The sequence below is a fragment of the Bicyclus anynana genome, chromosome 15, assembly GCF_947172395.1.
Source record: "Bicyclus anynana chromosome 15, ilBicAnyn1.1, whole genome shotgun sequence".
NCBI lineage: Eukaryota > Metazoa > Arthropoda > Insecta > Lepidoptera > Nymphalidae > Bicyclus > Bicyclus anynana.
The window spans coordinates 4,167,566-4,187,507 of NC_069097.1; the positions used below are offsets into that span (position 1 = coordinate 4,167,566).

The window sequence follows — 19,942 nt, forward strand, 5'->3', positions numbered from 1 at the left end:
GGTGAAACTAAGGGTTCCTTGTAGACCACGAACCCTAAAAATTATTAATTGGATTTTCTTGTGGTTTTTATCAATGAAGTAATTTATGACGAAGGTTTATTTTTGTTAGTTGGGCTCCTGAAATTTGTTCCATATGAATGTCCCTTGCAAAATTACTAATTTTATTTTAGAGCTAACAAAACAAAAAAAACAAGTAAGCAAATCCGTTAGCAGTTATAGAGTTTATTCGTGGCTAACGAACATAAATTTAATTTTACAAGAAATAGAAACATTTACAGGTTCGTAATCTGACCGCATCTGACCAAATATTACTATTCTAATTAGTACTATTCGCCCAAGGTGACAGCATCATAAAAAACAAGTGTTACTTAATCAAAAAATAATATATTTTAACAAAATAATACAGTTGATGCCTACTTACAATTTTTAAAAGATGCTCCAACTGTATATTTCTTCGGAAGAACAAATACCAATATTTCTAGCAATTGATAACATTTATCAGGGGGGCACGGCAGTTCGTTATTTATAAACCTAGAAACCAATTATTTTCAATGATAAAGAGTCCATAACAAAATTAGATACGAGTAGGTACACATATTTTCATTTAATTTGGACCCCTAATTACATTCAAAGAACTATCCAAAGTCAAAATTTCTTACAATTGATGGAAAAAGCCGCCAGTGATATTTCATCGAAAACGCTGCCTAGCCCCATAGGAGAGATGAGACATAAACAAAATGCTAACGTTATTTTTATTAGAAGGGTTTCACGCAGGTAGTCGCAGGAGCCCGCATATAGTATGTATTACTATATATGTATTACTTAACTTAAAAGTAAACAAGTATTTATCTACACTAATATTATAAAAAGGAAAGATTAATATTTTAGTGTGTACCGAATAAACACAAAAACTATTGGACCGATTTGAAAAAAATACCAATAGGTATAAAGCTATAGGTTAATCAAGGAGTAACATAGACTATCTGATATATAAAATTCTCGTGTCACAGTTTTCGTTGCCATACTCCTTCGAAACGGCTTGACCGATTTTGATGAAATTTTTTGTGCATATTCAGTAGGTCTGAGAATCGGCCAACATTTGTTTTTCAAACCCCTAAATCCTAGGGTAGGGTAGTGGTAGGGTAAGGGTATGGTATAGGGATAGGGTAGGGGTAGGGTAGCGGTAGGGTAGGGGTAGGCTAGGGTAGTGGTAGGGTAGGTTTATGGTATAGGGGTAGGGTAGCGGTAGGGTAGTTGTAGGGTAGGGTAGGGGTAGAGTAGAGGTAGGGTACGGGTAGGTTGTAGAGGTAGGAGTAGGGTAGTGTAAGGCAGGGATAGGGATAGGGAAGGGAGTGCAAATAAATAAATTAATAATTCGCTAGTATTTATATATATTACTTTACATGGCAACTACGCAAGTGAATTTGTGAAGTTCTGCTATTGTTAAATATGCGAGTAGTCGGCCGGTCCACACCACTTGGTGACGTGCTGCAAGATGGCCGCGGCCGGCGCGGCGCCGCTGCGGGCCGCGTGCGACACGCGCGACCACCACTCGCGGTTCGCGCACCGACCTGCGCAGTAACGACATCTTAAACAGGGTGTCCCGTAAATATTACACTTTACAGGGTGGTAGTTGACATCAAGGCCTATAATAATAAAGCAATATATTATGTTAGCCGAAATTTTACGTTTTTCAAGTTATATTGATATTTGTACTTACAAAATTCTAAAACTTTCAACGCAGTTTAGTCATACAATGTGCTGAAAAATTACTTTATTACGCAAGCGCCAACGTTCTTTGCAGTGCAATGAACGTAGCCAGCGCCAGTTGGCGTAAACAGTCTGTTTGTTTGTCCGTCTTTCACGGCAAAACGATAGTTAAAAGCATTGAGAGTTACATACTTGTAGGCTACTTTTGGAAGTTTGTATGGAGCATTTGTAGGGTAGGGTTAGGGTAGGGTAGGGTAGGGTAGGTAGGGAAGAAGCGCACACAAGTCAAAGCGAAGCTTGACCGGGTCCGCTAGTTAATGAATAAAAATGAAAACACAGATAAAGGTCAATATGAAATGCCAACGTTACCATTAGTAAAAGTGACGAGTCGAGACGCCAGCTGGAAGCCGGTCAGCACACAAAATGGTTCGTCGTCACCGACGAAAGAACTGTACTTGCCGCGACCATCCACTGGCAGTGTCTATCATAAGAAAATATAACAATCAAATTATTTAAATGTACTATTTATTATGTAAGTATGTATTGTGGTATGCTTCGATCGTGGCTACCACCCTACGGGCAATAACGTGCCTCCAAGCCATGTAACGTTCCGGTACGATGCCGCGAAGCAACTGTCAGAAGTATGGGTAGAATAAACTTGTACTTTTTCCAAGTATGCCTACTTCCTTCCACTTAGACTGCATCATCATCATCACGCTAACGCTTCGAAAACCAGAAAAATGTATGCGAATGACAGATCTTGATCACGTAACCTGTTGATAGCAAATGTCATTCACATACATCTTTCTAGTTTTCGAAGCGCTAGCGATCGTAGAAAGAGAATCGACGTGCCACTTGACGAGGGGGCAGGTGAAGTCACCGTCAAGGGCTAATTTAGAATTTTAAAAAAAATGTCAATTTTAAAGTAAACTTTTTCTTTTCCCCCATACCTGTTCGACCTGCTGATCCATAGACACGGCCAGCACCCAGTCTCGCAGAGCGTCCAGCGGCGCGCCGCGGACGCACGCGCTGTCCAACACCAACGGAGTTCGCGCCCAGTCCGTGCACTCTGTACATGTCAAAGATCATGAGGTCCTGGGTTCTATTTCTGAGTCAGACATTCTCAGGCTTGATCACAAGCAAAAAATATAAAATCAATACTTTATTAGAACGACAGTTTAGTAGTAGATAATAGGTCTATATTTCAATTGTTTCATGACGTCACTATAATAAATCCCTAACAAATGGAGCGTTTAACGCTTTTGCTTTTTTGCGACAAAAATGTTAGTTAACAATTTAGTTCGACGTTTAGTACAACAAGTGTGTCAGTGACGTCACAAAATGGATGACAGCATTTTACATGTTTGGAAAATTTTAAAAAATAGGTATTTTTTTATTATTTAAATTAAGTTTTATAATAAATCCCTTTTAATAATTATTGATATCGGTATAATTATTTCGAACCCTTATTCTTACTAGGTACTTATACTAACTACTACTACTACTACTACTATAACCCTTATACTAGACGAAATTAATATTGTTTATATTATTGATATGAGTCAACTACCCTATTGCTTACCAAAATCAGTATAATCCAGGAGGTGCACTGAATCCTCATCAGCCGCCTCAGCCAGATCAAGGCAATGGTTGAGCATGACGAACGCCTCGCGCGCGCCGCTCGAGCCTTCAGCACGGATAGCCTCCCCACACGCGTAAAATGCTGTTTATTGTAAAATAACATAAATTGTTAAAAAAAATTAAAAAACACGCTTGATACCCATGGGGGTGCATTTCAAATAGCCTGTCCGCCATGTTGGACGTCCGCCATATTAGATTTAAGTCACGTGAAAATTTTTTCGTATTTCTGACAGCAAACCATTTCATTTGGGATATCAAATGAAATTGTTTGCTGTAACATGGGGGTAGATTTCAAACAGCCAGTCCGTCATCTTGGGGAGGCCACTACATTGGATTAGGAATGACATTCCTTAGCTATGCATATATTGTCATCAGAACTCAGAGCGTGTGTAAAATTTAATTCTAACCGAAGACAGGGAAGTGGGTCAAATTAAGATTCCAAGATTTTCTTACACACATAATACATACATACATCACACAAGTGAAGCTAATATAAGTGTGTTAAAAAGACAAGATATGGTTATGTAACACATTAAAAATTACTTTTTATATACTTGCCCGTGTAGCTCCCGTTCCCGTGAGAATACGGGGATAACATGTACGCTATGTTTGTACGGTGCTAATTAAGGATTCTAGAGGAGGAGTAAAGAATTTTTATGATCAGTCCACTATTTTCAGAGAATAATCAATGCAAAACAAACAAACAATCAAATATTTCTTCTTTATAATATTAGTATAGAAAATGAACAACTTACCAACGTCTGCAACAATGATGTCGGTGTACCGAGGCAGAGCCCGCGCGACTTTGGATGCAATTTGTGGCACGTGCAGACCCATCAACAGTGTGAGAGCCTTCGAGAAACATTATTTTATATTAATAATCCATTTATTTACTTAAGTAATAAACTAACGAATCAATTATTCGACAATGCCATCCGACAAAACCGTATAAGCTTTTCATTCCGAAACCGTTCCTAATGTTGCACCTACGTTATGTGGGTCTAATGGCAGTTTTTTCATACTGTGACTATCGCGTAATCGTAAACGCAAATTTCTAAGGAATTGAAACAGCTGTGCAGTAGTGCCACTAGATGGCGCTGGATCAATTCCTTAGAAATTCCCGTTTACGGTTACGCGATCGTCACAGTATGAAAACTGCCACTAGACAGACACAGATGCGAAGAACTTTGCATTCGAACATTGTAAGGTCTCCTGCAAAATTTGGTTTCGGGGTGAAATTCATATTATGATATTATATGAGTAAATGCATAAACAAGCTGTACACGTATGTCTGTAACAATTTTACATATATGTCGTATATTTAAGCAATTCCCGTGATTTTTGATTGACTTCATAGATAGGTAAATTAGATTACTCCAAACCTCTAATGCTGTCGCAACAAATAAAATATTATGTACCAATGGTTCATTGGATATTAAAAGCCATAAAAATCCATTTATTACAAAACTATTCCCACCTGCAAAACTCTTTCATCAGCGCCAGCAGCAATCATCACGACTCCAGCATCTTTCATGGCTCCAAAAGCTTTGGGTGCTGTAGACATTCGCACCAAAATTTCGCTGCAGACAGCTTTCGCTAGCGGCGCATCGCTGCTGGATACAAGAGCGCTGTCTTCGCTGAGGTATTGGCGTAACGTGTCTAAAGCTTGTGACAAAACCTCTGGCACGTCATCGCTTTCAATGTCCACGCCTTCCATGCGCTGTTTAAGTTAAAGTCAAAATTCATTTATTTCAAGCAGGCTTAGCTTAGAAAATCTTTAGAAACGTCAGGTCATGTTATGTTAATTATGGTAATAACTGAAGTAGAAAACTTAGAATTAAAGTTATGAGGGTTGAGGGTACCAAATTCGCTTTGGTCCGAGGATAGCCCTCGACAAACTAAGAAATTTTTATGTAATAAATCATTTATCACGTAGAAAATAAATGAAATGAGACTAACAAAAGGAATTTATAAGGCGAGGGTAAATGGAAATGTTGGAAATGGAAGACCCAAATCGACTATATTCTCAATTAAAGCCAGATCTTCTTCTTCTTTTCCTGGGCCTTATACGCATTTGGTCACTGAGGTTGGCCATTGTATATAGGTCCATTAGGTCTTCACTGGAGTCACTCAAGAAGATGGAAGACAAGGTCAAGAGTACCCTAAACTATCGAACTTGTGTAAAAGGTTTGTTAACAATGGAATAAGTAAGGGAGCTATGCAAGCTACGGGAATGATATACAGGGTGCTCGGGAGTATTTCCCATAACTTTGGGGTTATAATCTTTAACAAAAATTAATTCAAAATGTTCAAGAGACATGTGTTCTAAAATTAATATTTTCGGGGTAAATAATATTTCTTTTGTAAATAGATCTTAAAATGTGTCCCTTATATGCATCCTTATAATTATCATGTAGCCAAGTTTTACAATGCAAGAATAGATAAAGGCGTGTATTTACATGACGGAATTATTTGAATTACATTGTATGGAAACATATAAAAAAAAATTTAGTCAAGCAGTTCGGTTCCTATAAGTGGTCTCGTTAATTGAAGTTGAAGTTATGGGAAATACTCCCGAGCACCCTGTATACTTGTCTTCGTATGTATGTATGTATGTATTGAATTCAAACAAACTTACCGAATGAGTCTTGAACAAATGCGCCACGTATCTGAAAGCGTAATGTGGAGCTCTCGCGCCCGCATGTGCCAGACACCTCTGCCAGTGTCCAGCTCGAGCCAACTTCTCCAGCGCTGCTGACTCTGAGTCACTTTCTTCAACAACAGCTTGAGACTTTACTTCTTCTTCTTCTTCAACGTAATCTGTTGATGTTCCTATGAAGAAAGCTCCGTAATGACCTACTTGATGTATCTAAATACACTAAATACAATGTGGCATAAATTTCTGGGCCTCATAAGAAGGCTAAGAGTCACACAGCGGGCGATGGAACGAGCTACATTAGGACTATCTCTGCGTGACTAATTCAGAAATGAGGAGATCCACAGAAGAACCAAAGTCACCTCACGTCACAGAGTTGCGAAGCTGAAGTGGCAATGGGCGAAGCACATAGTTCGAAGAGCCGATGGACGTCGGGGTCCCAAAGTGCTGGAATGGCGACCCCGTACTAGTAAGCGCAATGTTGGCCCACCCCCCACCAGGTGGACTGACGACATCAGGTGGACTGACGACATCAAGCGAGCATGCAGGTGGCTCAGTATCGTGATGTTCGGAAGTCCCTACAAAAGGCCTATGTCCTGCAGTGAACGTCCATCGGCTGATATGATGGTGATGATAAATTTCTGGAAAGCGCCTGGACGCAACTGGCAAATCTATAGAGTGTATCTGGTTCAGTGGCGGATTTACCAGTAGGTTAAGTAGGCTGGAGCCTACCGTGGCAGATTTTAGGGGGCGGCAAATTTGACCCAAAAAACTTTTTCGTCTACAGAAATAAAGAGAATGTAACGATAATTTTAATAATTTAACGCAATTGTACCGATTACGAACTAGGATACCTGTCGATTTTCAGAGTTCAGTAGGGGCTGCGAAAATTCAACAGTCTACTGGCGGCAAATTTGCAAATCCGCCACTGATCTGGTTGGATCACTTGATCTGGGTCTATATCACACTAATATTATAAAGGCGAAAGTTTACATAAGTGTTTGTTCCTTCTTTACGCTGCGGGTACTAAAGCGATTTGGCTAAAATTTTAAATGGAAATAGATTTTACTGTGGATTAACACATAGGCTTTCCATACTGAAAAAATCCATGGTTCCCGCGGGATTCACGGGACGAAGTGTTGGGCGTCCGCTAGTAATAAATAATCTGATTTCGACTTTATTACCTGGTACAGCGTCGTCTTCAATGCCTTCAGTGAGGGCAGCTTTAAGTTGCTCGCCAACCTCGCTTTGTCCAATTGAAGCAAATCTGTGGGTGATATTTTAACTTTTCGAAACTTTAATTGAATAATTTACAATGTTGAATTCGTAACAAATCGTAAATTTAAATTAATAGTTTAACTTTTAGCAACATTGTTGTTACCTAAAACTAAAGCATCTGGAAGACCGAAGAAAGGTACGCTATTTTGTAGGTCTTCCAGGTACCTATGGTATTTTTTTTGGAACATATTATTGACGGCAAAACCCCATGCTTACTTAAGTGTTAACATGCTTAATAAGTTAAGTGCTAAATGTCATGAAAAAGTTGGAGCCATTACCAAGAGTCAGGTTTATAATACAAGAATAATTACTCGGTTGGAAATTATTGGTTAGACAAATAAATAAATCTAAAACTAAAACTGTGTACGAGATGCCAGGTTATCTCTGGCCGCCGCGCGGCGGAGAGTCGGCCAGTCTCTCTGCACCCCTCCCCATCTCCCGCCGCACTCGCTGTCAACAACAGCTGAACTGCTTCCCACTACTTGTCCCTGTAATAGTCTTACGTGTCAGACAACATGTTGGCAGCACTCCGCCGCTGTGACCCGCGCAGCCGGTCTCTGGCCAGCCGCGCGGCTCTGAGTGCGGCGCGCTCGGCCAGTCTCTCCGCACCCCCCGCCGCACCCGCCGCACTCGCCGTCAACAACAGCTGGACTGCTTCCCACCACTCACCCCTAAAAATAGTAATCCAAATTATTCCAAGTGCGCTTAATTACGTTAAGTTTATCTATAATTGTAGTTTTTTTAGTAGACTCTCGCAGTCAAGTCAACGCAACTCTGCCAGAGTGAAGGTCGGGAGCTTGATTATGGGAGTATATGTCGACTGAACCCAAATTTAGTTCTTTGTTCAGCAGCGTGCACACCGTCACGCTGCTTATTTAGTAAGTAATTTCGAGCAATAATGCATTGTATTGTTATTGATCATAATTTTTTTTGTGTGGACATGGAGGGGAAAGTAAGTGTTGATACCCTTAATCCTACACCCAAGGTCCCAAGTCCTGGGACCGGCTCGAGTTGTTTCCTCTACCACACGATAATGGTACAATCCTTGTCGCTACCGGCTGCGTTATACTTGTCTATATCGTAGATGTGAGTGCGTATAACTCTGTAATACGTCACCGGTCGGCGTGGTCGGCAGCTCGCTGCAGCAGCGGCGGCACAGAGGGCGGCACCGGCTCCGCGCTGTCCGGCAAGTATTCGCGCGACACTCGCGCCGCCTCCTCCCACAGTTCTGTTGTCATCATTGTTATTAATTTAAGCTCACTGCATACATAACGGCGACGAAAGGGTGTATACAGGGTGCTCGGGAGTATTTCCCATAACTTCAAGGTGTTGACAAGTCCATTTAACTAAAAACTAAAACTTTTTATGTTTTCATACAATGTAATTCAAATAACTCCGACTATCCATGTAACACACGACTTTATCTATCCTTGCATTTTAAAATACGTTATCGTAGTGGTAACACTGTCGATATCGACGAGATATTGCAACTGACACTCCGCACTTCACTAGTAAGCTACTTCATGATATTTACCAATGGATAACTTTAGCAAGGTCATAATAAAAGGGACACAATTTAAGATCTATTCACGAAAAAAATATTTTCTACTTCGAAAATATTCTCTTGATGTTCGTGAATAGGTAAAAAATTAATATGGGGGGCACTTGATCGGGGTAAGATGGAATGTTAAAAAAAAAAAACTTTTGCAAAGTTCATCGTGTGATATCTACATCAATACAATACAGTATCATTTCAGGTTAGTTTTCAAAAAATAATAATAATAATAATAATAAATGATTTATTTAGCTGAGTACACAAACAATTTAATTTTAAAACATTAGATTAACATCGTTCGGAACCCTAGTCACGCGAGTTCAACTCGCACTTGTCTGGTTTTTTTAAGTAGCTTTTTATTTTTTTACTCCTGAAGAATTGAAATCGGCGCACTCCTGATTACAGCTACTTATTATTTGTAGTATTTATTTTAATTTTTCACAATACCAACTTAAAAAAGACTAAGAAAGTAGGTACCAAGATCCTTATAATGCTGGACCACTTCTCGAGGTCTATTGGCTCGGATCATGAGCGCTTCAAATTGTATCAGATCACCTCTTTCAGCGGCCGCGCGTCCACCTTCTATCAGTACTTCCTCAACCTAAAATATAAATAAAGCCTTTTTCAAAAAAAAAAATAACCGACTTCAAAGATTACATTACTCAAAAAGGTGAAAAATAACATCGTAACTATGTCCTTTCGGTTTGAAGGAGGTGCTATGCCAAATAGGCTGTTAAAGTTTATTTTGCTTTTTTTTGGCACCGCCTTCAAACCGATCAAAAGTACATAGAAAGTACATAGGTACGATGTTAATTTTCGTTTTTTTAGAGTATCTATGTTAAATCGGTCGGTTAATTTACTTTTTTTTAAATTTTTTTGTTATCGATATATTTTAAATCGATTATTAAGCGATCTCAGAATGCTGGTGCTTCCTTGCAAACAAAAATAATGCAATCAGAACTTTTCGATCCTTTAGAAATTATGAGGTAAAAAATGGGACGTAATAATGAGGTAAAAAAATGGGACTTACTAGAAAAAATATCATGTAGAACATGATATTTTTTTTACAATTCGAATCTAAATAATATACATCATTAGGTAAATATAATAATATAAGAAGAAACTTTACCATATGCGAAGCGTGTTGTTCAGCCAAGACCAACGCCCTCTGATGGTGACCCTTTGAGAGCCACATTCGTACAGCATCTTCAGCGGCGGAAGCTCTCAAGAACGCCGCCTCTGCGTCCTCAGGGCGATCCTCCGCCAACGCGGCCGCTTCGTGCCTCGCTACTTCCCTCTTTGTGATCCCTCCTCCCAGTTCACTGAGTTCCATTGCGATATCCCACCTTCGACAGTGAAATAAACAAAATTCAAAATTCATTTATTTCAAGTAGGCTCAGTTTACGAGCACTTTTGATACGTCAGTTGACTATTTGTAAAGATTCTACCACCGGTTCGGAAGGCTGGTTCTGCTGAGAAGAAACCGGCAAGAAACTCAACAGTTGCTCTTTTTAAAAAAATCATACAATATTATAATTTACAATAGATGACAACATTACAATTTCTTATAGTTTTACTGTGTGAAGGTGAAAGCTGATCCTGATCTTGTTATAGAATGAACAAATGAACTAAGGTACTCGTTTAATATATAAACTAAGTCGTAGTTAGAAGAATATTTATTATCATCTTCGTGTGCACTCCTCGAAACGAAGTTTGGTGGACCTTTTATTCTTTCCATAGATTCCAGAAGAAGTCCGAACAAATTATAAATATTTTAAATTTTTAGTATTACTACTAAGTAAGAGTGACTTGAGAGGACTGATTTCTCCTTGGGGTTCTGTAATTGTTAAAGCTCAATCCATCCATGAAAAATAAGTATATAAAAAAAAATATGTATATTATTTACAAGTTAGTCCTTGACTTGATGTGATGATGTTGTCTTAGACTTAGATGAATGCGGGCGAACTTGTTAGAAATAAAAGAGGTAAAACTAAAACTATGAGGAGTCCAAGGAAGATCCTACCTCTGCGCCTGCAGAGCCCACCTGGCGCCCAGCGCCGCCAGCCCGCGCACGGCGAGCAGGCGGGCGGCGGGCGCGGCGGGCAGCGCAGCCGCCCACTGCAGCGCCACCTGCTGCTGCACGGCGGCCGGAGCGTGCGCGCGCGCCACCCGCTCCGCGCCCTCCCACTGACCGCTCGACCGGTACATTTGGATTGCACTCTTCCAATCACCTACAATAAATTGATTGACCAGACTAATTGATGACGTGAGGCACTCAATATAATCGAAAATCCGGATAATTTAATCTAGGAAGAAACTTTACTCATCATTAGTTAACATCGCACTGTTGATCACGAGTCTCCTCTCAGAATGAGAAGGTTTAGGCTAGTGCTCCAAAAGACTTGAATCTTGTAGCTCTTTTTTAAGCATCTGTTTGTTTATAGGCCACTTGAAGGCTAAAAGACCAAATAGCTTTTTAGCTTCGAGTCTAATTTTATTACGGAATCTTCGTTTTTAGAACTTCGAACCCTAATATAAGATTTTGTGATTCAAATTTTGTACTCGAATTATTGATTCGAATTTTGGATTCGAAATTTGGACTCGAACTTTGGATTCGAATCTATTTTTGCCATTCATGCAATACCCAAATATCAATTTTGAACTGAATCGCTGCAGAATTAGAAATTTCAAAATGGCGGCTTTTTTTAACAATAATAACTTCATCATCATCATCATATCAGCCGATGGACGTCCACTGCAGGACATAGGCCTTTTGTAGGGACTTCCAAACATCACGATACTGAGCCATCTGCATCCAGCGAATCCCTGCGACTCGCTTGATGTCGTCAGTCCACCTGGTGGGGGGTCGGCCAACACTGCGCTTACTAGTGCGGGGTCGCCATTCCAGATATAATAACTTACCTGCATGTTAATAATAATAACTTACCTGCATGTTAATGACGATTTCTGCCAATTCAATGGAAACTGCATGATCTTCTTTCAAATAATTTTTAACAACAATTTTGAATGCCAGATTGTTCTGGTTAATCTCTGAAGAATTTAATATCTACTATCACTTACCAGCTTGTATGTAATAGTTCTCAGCAGCTCGCAGGTCACCGGAAGCATGCAATGCTTGCGCCACGTGTCGCCTAGTCGCCTCGAGTAAGGACCCACGATGAGCGGCTACTAATCGCAGCATTGCTTCGTACTGAGATGCATCCTAATACATAGACTTTGAAACTATTCAACAAATCTTTTGTCTATGTTTATACTAAGCGAAACTCGCACAACAAATATAGTAAATATTATTGTAATCATACTTCTGACAACATGAAATAGAGATTTTGCTGATATATCTGTGTATATGTTACAAACTGCTTAAAGACATTAACCTCTTCTTGGCAAGCTCTTTAATTTACCTATGTAAAGCGACTTCAATACGATTCTACTAATTTGGTTACAGAGAACAACATGAGCGTTGCAGGTGAATGCGCGCGATGAAAAGCGCGTCGCAAAACTCCTCTCTTAAACCTATACCCGGGTCGTAAAATCCAGGACATACTTGGAGTTTGCCACACAATGGACCCATCACATAAGCTAACCTAAGTGTACTTACGAGTTAATGGGAAGGAAAACGACAAGTATCCATTACTCGCCTTGTACATAGATATCGCTTCGTCCGGATCACCGAGGCCGATGTATATCTGCTCCGCCTTCCGCAACTGAGCCTCTTGTCGTAACTGCTGAGCTAGTGGTATGTAGATATCTCTCGTTTGCTCTTCGCTCAAGTGAGCGGCGGCCAGGCGGAGACCTTCGGAGACCTTCCCTGCGGTGTTGTATGCGCGCACGCATCTCTCAGCCATCCCACATGATGTTAATACGCGTTCAGCTGTATCCCATTCCTGATTGTGAGATTTTCCATCATTATTAACCTATTTTGATGGCCCAGTAAATACCAGAAGCCGTCAGTCTTGTTCATTAACATTTGATAGTGACCATTACATTAGGCGAAGAAGTGAGCGGCTGTCAGGCGGAGAGCTTTCCTGCGGTATTGTATCAGTAGTTAAACATCAAGTGAGCGGTGACCAGGCTGTGACCTTTGGAGACTTCCCTGCAGTATTGTACTCCTGATTGTGAGAAACTTCATAATTATGATCAGCCTATTACGATGGCCCAGCATATGCCAGAAGCCGGTCTAATCGTTAACTTAATTGGTTATACGAGTCAAATATCATCACTCAAGTAAGCGGAGGCCAGGCGGAGACTTTCGTGTACCTTTCCTGCGGTATTATATTGCCACCTCATATGATGTCACCAACGTGGGTCTAAGCATCATATAATCCCCTTTAATAAAAAGTATAGTACCGCTTTTCTGTAACGATGTTATTAAATCTCAAGAGTGATTAATGATTTGTTAAGGATTAGAAAATAAGATATATACCTGGGTAGATATGAAGTGATCACCCAGCTGCTCACACTGCTCACGAATGGCTTCCTTGTCATCTATGACCTTGAAATAAATCCAAAATGACATAACATATTGGTTCGTCTATGGTTTACTGTAAATAAATACTTTCAAATGCAAAGAAAAACATTAATTTTCTGCTGTTGAGGCCATGTTATTAAAACAACGAAACACTGTCTTTTTGTCTTTTTAGCATCGTGCATGCTGTCACGCTGCTCGTCGCGTTAGTGACTATACAATATGTCTAATAAACAATATTTGAGTGTTATCATAAGTTGTTTTGTGTGGGCTTGAAGAACATGTCGGGCAGGTTGACGTGTGTTGTCAAGAGTACCCTTAATTTACATTTTTTATATTATTATACTAATAGTCCTTCTATTTTTTTGTAATACCCGGTCTGTGCATTGGCCGTCCGCCCCGCCTAGTAGAGATGTGGCACAGCTGGCCCGGCCTGATGACACGACACCAGCCAGCTGCCCCATTCTACCTCCAAACGAGTCACTATACCTGCACAATCTGCAATGCCTTCCGATAATGGTGCGCTTTGAGAGCAGCGGTCAGGGCATCGACCGTCTGCCCCGCCTCGATGAGATGGGGCACAGCTGCCCCGGCCTGACGACACGAAACCAGCCAGCTGCCCCACTCACCTTCCAAACGAGTCACTTCCCCTGGACAGGTCTATGAGTACAAGTAATTTATTAGATTGATTGACTTAATTTCGGTTCCCACACACATAATGTAATATTGTCTATATTATTCTCGTATGTATACACGAACAATGCGTGTTTCCAGTGATGATTATTGTTCTCATAAGAAGACTCATGCAGCGAGCTCATCAATGGGGCGAGCTATGCTTAGAATTTCTCTGTGTGATAGAATCAGAAACGAGGAGATCCGCAGAAGAACCAACGTCACTGACATACATAGCTCAGTGAGTTGCGATGTTGAAGTGGCAATCGGCAGGGCTCATAGTTCGAAGAGCCGGTGGACTTGGGGCCCACGTGGCTGGAATGGCGATCCCACAATGGAAAGCAGTGTTGGTACCGACCTCCCATTAAACGGCCCGACGACTTAGACCGGGATGTAGAGAGCAGCTGGATGCTGGTAGCTTGATATAGTGGTGTTTGGAAGTCTAATCAAGAAGCCTAAGTCCAGCAGTGGCTGTTAATAATGATGATGATACGAGTATTAAGTGTGTGTGGGCAATCTTGGCACAAAATTGATTGTTTCCAAAACCTTTGACCCTGATTTGCATTTGATGTATCCTAGATTTTTAGGTTTTTTTTTTATTATTCAACAAAAAACACATTTCAATTAAGCCTAACCATAGTGCAACGCAAACCACAGTTGGTTTTACTGTGCACTGGTTATCGTTGCGAACGTTGTAGCGTAGGTGTTTGAATTTGAAAATAGTCGCGATTCATACAAACCTCTCGTGCAAGCTGAACCGCCCTTGCATAATTATTTCCTTTGGCGTAGTATTCCACTGCGGTCCTGCTGTCTCCTTTGCGCTCTGAAATTTCTCCGGCCATTTCCCACCATTCCTCCTAAAAACATAACAGAAATTTTACTGGATATGCATACTGCTGCATCCATAACTACATCAATTTTCTTCTCTTCCTCAATCTTAGCCCTTGGAAATTCATAATTTTTATCTAAACCGTGAACTAAATGCCTGCTACAATGCTTCCTTGCATTATGTCATCAGTAAAATTTAGTAAGATCATTTTGTGAAGTAATAACATCTCAAAAGCCTGATCTTCATAATTAATAGCGAAAAACCATCTCGGTCACGTCATTATCATTCACGCACTTAGAAGCTACGGTAGCATAGTCAGTCAGTGTCTACCTGTCAAACTTATAACACGCCACTTTTTTTACGTCTGGGCAAATCTATCTACACGTAGGTGAATGACCCATGCTACCCATGAATGCTAGCATTAGTGTTACCTGCACGAGCTGGTCGTGCACTGCGTGCAGCATCTCATCGTCGCGCAGCATCGCCGGGTGGTGCAGCAGCAGTGCAGCGGCCCGCCGCGCGCGCCCGCCTCGCAGCCAGAGTCGCACGGCGCCTTTGATGTCACCGTTCGCTGCTAGCACCGCACCGGCTTCTCCTAGACGACCTTCGAATTGCGGAATAATACTGCATTTTATAGCAATCATTGGGCCAGCGTGGTGGACCCCTCTGATTCTGAGAGGAGACTCATGCTCAGCAGTAAACCGAATATGGATTGTTAATGATGATGATGATAGCAATAATGGGCGGAACGATAGGATGAATGTATGTATCCCCTCTATGTATCCCCAAATTAAATCATTAAACAAGATGCCGTCCATTAAAATGTTACTTAACATCAACACCACAGTCCTCAACACCACTGTCCTCAACACCACTGTCCTCAACACCACTGTCCTCAATACCACTGTCCTCAAAACCACTGTCTCTTAATACAAATTATTGTGTTTGAAAATGTTGGGTTAAGCTTGGGTTGGGTTTTAGTTTAGGTAAAATAGCAGCAGCAAACGAAGGTTGCGAGCATTCGAAATTTGGGTATACTTAAGATCTCTTTAGAACAGCTTTAAACCTAAAATAAGGGTACAGTTACTTATGAATGAAAGAAAGCTGTTTGTCCACGGTTATGCAGAGTAAACTAACCTTCTTTCGACACGCAATAAGAAGAGTTCAGTTTTCGCTTCCAAAAATAATCCTGGAAGGAAAAGTACTTGGAGAAGAGAACTACCCTATTCTGTTATACATACTCCTAAAAATGACATACCAGTAGTTGTTAGATAGTCCATATATTGCTGCTTCAAAGTGACCGCTGTAGCTCGATCAGTTTTTTCAGCTAGCGCAATGGCCTCAGTCCATCGCTTGAATTGCTTGTACATGTTTACTGCTAACTCCGGCTGACCAGCCTTGCGGACGTAGCACTCTTCTGCGGTAGACAAGTCACCAGCGAATATGGCTAACTGTGCACGGACTTTTGGACTATTGAAGCCTGGAAATGATTTAACAAGTTTTGCATTTAAGCCTTAATACCTTTTCGTTTAAGAAATCATACTTATATCCTATGATCTCCTTGAATTATTGGCATACGTGGGCAAGGGGGCACGAAGAACATCCTTTAGTACCTACCCCTTACTTAAAACCATCCAAGGACCTAGGACATTATTTTTGGTTAGTTAAAAAAGAAAGGCAAACTTGGACAATGTCATTAAAATCAATAGCTTTTTTTATTTAAAAAAAATGTTGTTGATACGGTTAGAGATACCTATGACAAACCAAAACCTATGACAAACAAAAGTACTTTAGGGCTTATTTTTAATCCGTCAATAAGAAATAAGTGTTACTCTTTATGTTACCTTCAATTACGTCTCCACTCCCTTCATCAGTCGCTAGCTCCACAATTTTCAGCAAATAGTAAGTCCGTGCTTCATCGCCCACTTCCCGGTAACATCGAGCTGCCAGCTAATGAAAAATATTATCAATGAAGATTTTTCAGTCTGACTGACATTTTTATTATTGTGTTTTTTGTGTGCACTAACATATTTCTTCTTCTTTTTCTTGATTGTTGAACCAAGGGTCGGATCAACCACAGCCTTCTGTGTGGTTCTTGACTCTTGAGACACCTGATATAATACCTTGATGGTACATTATTTTTCAATTTTAACTTTTTTTATACACATAATAGGCTACTCGCCTGCTGTACAAAACTAAGAAGTTTTTTTGCATAGAGACAGTTTAGATGCCTAGAAACTCTAATCACATTTTTATTTGTGAAAATAATCTCGTAATTGTAATGTTTTTATAAAACAAAATTGTACTTTTATCACGTCACCGCAAACGCCAATCATAAACTGCAACGTCAATCGCTACAAGGCATCGGTTTGTGATTGGCGCTTGCGGTGACGTGATATAATTACATCAATGCAAACGCCAATCACGGCGTTATCTCTATGAATGACGTCACTTGCTAATGTGTTGTATAAAAATGTATGTATGTTTGTCGGCGGCAAAAATTTTACGTAGATATTTGTTCATTTATATAAAATTTTTTACTGGTAATTATTAACGGGAATAAATAAAAGAACCTCCTCCTTTTTGAAGTCGGTTAAATATAACTTATAATTCAGTTTAAACACTGTTTACAAAAGAGGCAAGTAACCTATTAGGTACGACAAGTACCTGTATGTCGTCATTAGCCAGCGCCTGCTCGGCCAGCTGTCGCCACAGCGGCGCCACATCGGCGCTGCTGGCTACCGTGTCCAAGTATCGGGCGCAGCCGTCCAGGTCTCCACTCCGGAGAGCTGAGTCTGCACATTTTATGAATAAGCTCACAGATTTCTAATTTTTTTCAAATTAATCTAATTTTTTGGCTGGTGGGAGGCTTCGGCCGTGGCTAGTTACCACCCTACCGACAAAGACGTACCGCCAAGTGATTCAGCGTTCCGGTACGATGTCGTGTAGAAACCGAAAAGGGGTGTGGATTTTCATCCTCCTCCTAACAAGTTAGTCCGCTTCCATCTTAGACTGCATCATCACTTACCATCAGGTGAGATTGTAGTCAAGGGCTAACTTGTAAAGAATAAAAAAAAATAAGTTTTTAATCACGAAATTTTCCGATAGTGTAGCTTTCTATTAATGAAAAACTGGTTGAAATCGGTCCAGTACTCACAGAACCTATCCGCTACAAAAACAATCAAATTTTAGTAGGTACATCTAGATGACAAATAAGAATTTAATTATTGTAATGTTGATGCATGAGTACAGAATTTTCAATTACGGAAAATTGTTTCTTAACTAAACTCCAATAAGTTTCACCTTCAATGCAACCACTGACATATCTCAGAAGAGAAATAGACAAAATCTCAATCAATAGCGGTACGATCGGATATATCGCTACCCATTCCATTGCGTTAGAACGATAGATAAAGGACTGAGACAATTTGTAGCGTTGCCCACCGCCATTGGTAGCGTTTTTTTCTGCCTTTTGTCTATTTCTCTTCACGAGATATGTCGTAGGTCGCACGCTAGGCCTACAGAGACTTTAAAAGTACCAATACACACTAAATGCCAGGCGATGCTCATCCAGCTGCACACTCGGCAGCTGGCCGCCTTCCAACAACACCTTGCGCGCAGACACTTGCACTGCAGCGCCGCCGCCACATTCCGCCATCTCCACGCACTGGGGCTCCCATGCGCTGTACCTGGTGGATAATACATTATGTAGAGTAATCCTGGACCTGTAGAACCATGTGGCACGTCGATTCTCTGTCTACAGACGCAAACGCATCGAAAACTAACAAAATGGGAATAACAGATCTGATCGACAACTTGATCACGTAACCTGTGGATAGCGAATGTCATTCCCATAAATTTTTACAATTTTCGAAGCGATTGTAGAAAAAGAATCGACGTGCTACGTAGCTACAGACCTGCCCCCCTAGCCAAGTGGCACGTCGATTCTCTTTCTACGATCGCTAACGTTTCAAAAACTAGAAAACTGTATGGGAATGACAGATCTTGATCAAGTGACCGTGTAGATAGCGAAAGTCACTCCCATGCATTTTTAAAATTTTCGAAGCGTTAGCGTTTGTAGAAAGAGAATCGACGTGCTACATGGCTACAGGTCCTGTTTCCTCATAGGCAAGACAAGTTTACTTTTAGACAGAATTAGATTAGCCTTCTAATCAATTCGCATGACGTGAATTAGAGACAATTCCTTAAATTAAAACAGACAGACACTATCAATTTCCAAAGTACACTATAAACTTCAATTTTAGTATTGTTGACATCTAATCAACAAAACCGTTGACATAAACCATTCTAATTAGAACTACTAAAAGGTGGAATGCCCTTTTAGCGTTAGTGTTTCCTGAATCCTGACACCTGATTTGTGCAAAAAAAGGCTAATAGATAGAAAAGAGGCGAAAAGGATAATCGAGTCTTTGGAAACACAACCTAGAGTGAATTGACATCTTATACGCAATTTCACTCCAACCTAAATGCTTCCCATCAGATAATATTTAATTCAACCACAAGCCTATTTAGTGGATAATTCAAACACCTATTTACTCACCAAATCAGCAAGTGAGTGGGTGTTTGTGCAACAACTGCATCGCTGTTTTCTATCCACTGCACAAAAGTGACTCCACTTGCCACTATTTCCTGTAACATAGTAACAGCTTACAAGTATTACTCTACTTTTAGAAATTTCACAGCTACTACTTAATTTAAAAAACATTATTAATGGTTCATCATATTACTTAGGTTTATTTTATTTCATCATCATCATTATCAGCAAATGGACATCTTATAAGGTCCAAACACCACAATCTTGAGTCGTCTGCAACCATCGGCTCACTGTAACCTGCTTAATGTCCACCGTGTCAAGGGTCAGGTTCAACATTCACTTCAGATTTGCGACTTGTCGGGCTACGTTGTTGACTTTTATTAATCTACGGATCTTCTAATTTATAATCACGCATTAATCATCATTATCAGCTGATAGACGTCCACAGAGGACATAGGCCGCTTGCATGGAACTCAAAGCATGACGGTCTCGAGCCACCAGCATCCAGCGGCTCCCTGCAACGCGTCCTCGGTCCACCTAGTGGAGGGTTTTACCAACAC

The 19,942-nt window shown here is 40.5% G+C and overlaps 1 protein-coding gene across 1 annotated transcript in view; it reads right to left on the minus strand.

Annotated features, from left to right (window-relative positions):
* Positions 1-443: 443 nt before the first annotated feature.
* The window catches only part of LOC112047430 (intraflagellar transport protein 172 homolog), a 31,279-nt gene continuing 11,780 nt past the window's right edge, over positions 444-19,942 (minus strand). The window contains exons 12-35 of the mRNA XM_052885853.1: positions 19,389-19,477; positions 18,377-18,516; positions 17,495-17,622; positions 16,672-16,777; positions 16,086-16,307; positions 15,259-15,431; positions 14,739-14,855; positions 13,816-13,986; positions 13,285-13,353; positions 12,500-12,745; positions 11,922-12,063; positions 10,864-11,071; positions 9,970-10,186; positions 9,318-9,441; positions 8,402-8,513; positions 7,789-7,956; positions 7,192-7,274; positions 5,990-6,183; positions 4,829-5,071; positions 4,107-4,203; positions 3,293-3,433; positions 2,661-2,779; positions 2,080-2,191; positions 444-1,571 (exon numbers count right to left, since the gene is read on the minus strand). Coding sequence (XP_052741813.1) covers positions 1,444-1,571; positions 2,080-2,191; positions 2,661-2,779; positions 3,293-3,433; positions 4,107-4,203; positions 4,829-5,071; positions 5,990-6,183; positions 7,192-7,274; positions 7,789-7,956; positions 8,402-8,513; positions 9,318-9,441; positions 9,970-10,186; positions 10,864-11,071; positions 11,922-12,063; positions 12,500-12,745; positions 13,285-13,353; positions 13,816-13,986; positions 14,739-14,855; positions 15,259-15,431; positions 16,086-16,307; positions 16,672-16,777; positions 17,495-17,622; positions 18,377-18,516; positions 19,389-19,477 — 3,549 coding nt within the window. The 3' untranslated portion in view covers positions 444-1,443. The remainder of the gene's footprint in view (positions 1,572-2,079; positions 2,192-2,660; positions 2,780-3,292; positions 3,434-4,106; positions 4,204-4,828; positions 5,072-5,989; positions 6,184-7,191; positions 7,275-7,788; positions 7,957-8,401; positions 8,514-9,317; positions 9,442-9,969; positions 10,187-10,863; positions 11,072-11,921; positions 12,064-12,499; positions 12,746-13,284; positions 13,354-13,815; positions 13,987-14,738; positions 14,856-15,258; positions 15,432-16,085; positions 16,308-16,671; positions 16,778-17,494; positions 17,623-18,376; positions 18,517-19,388; positions 19,478-19,942) is intronic.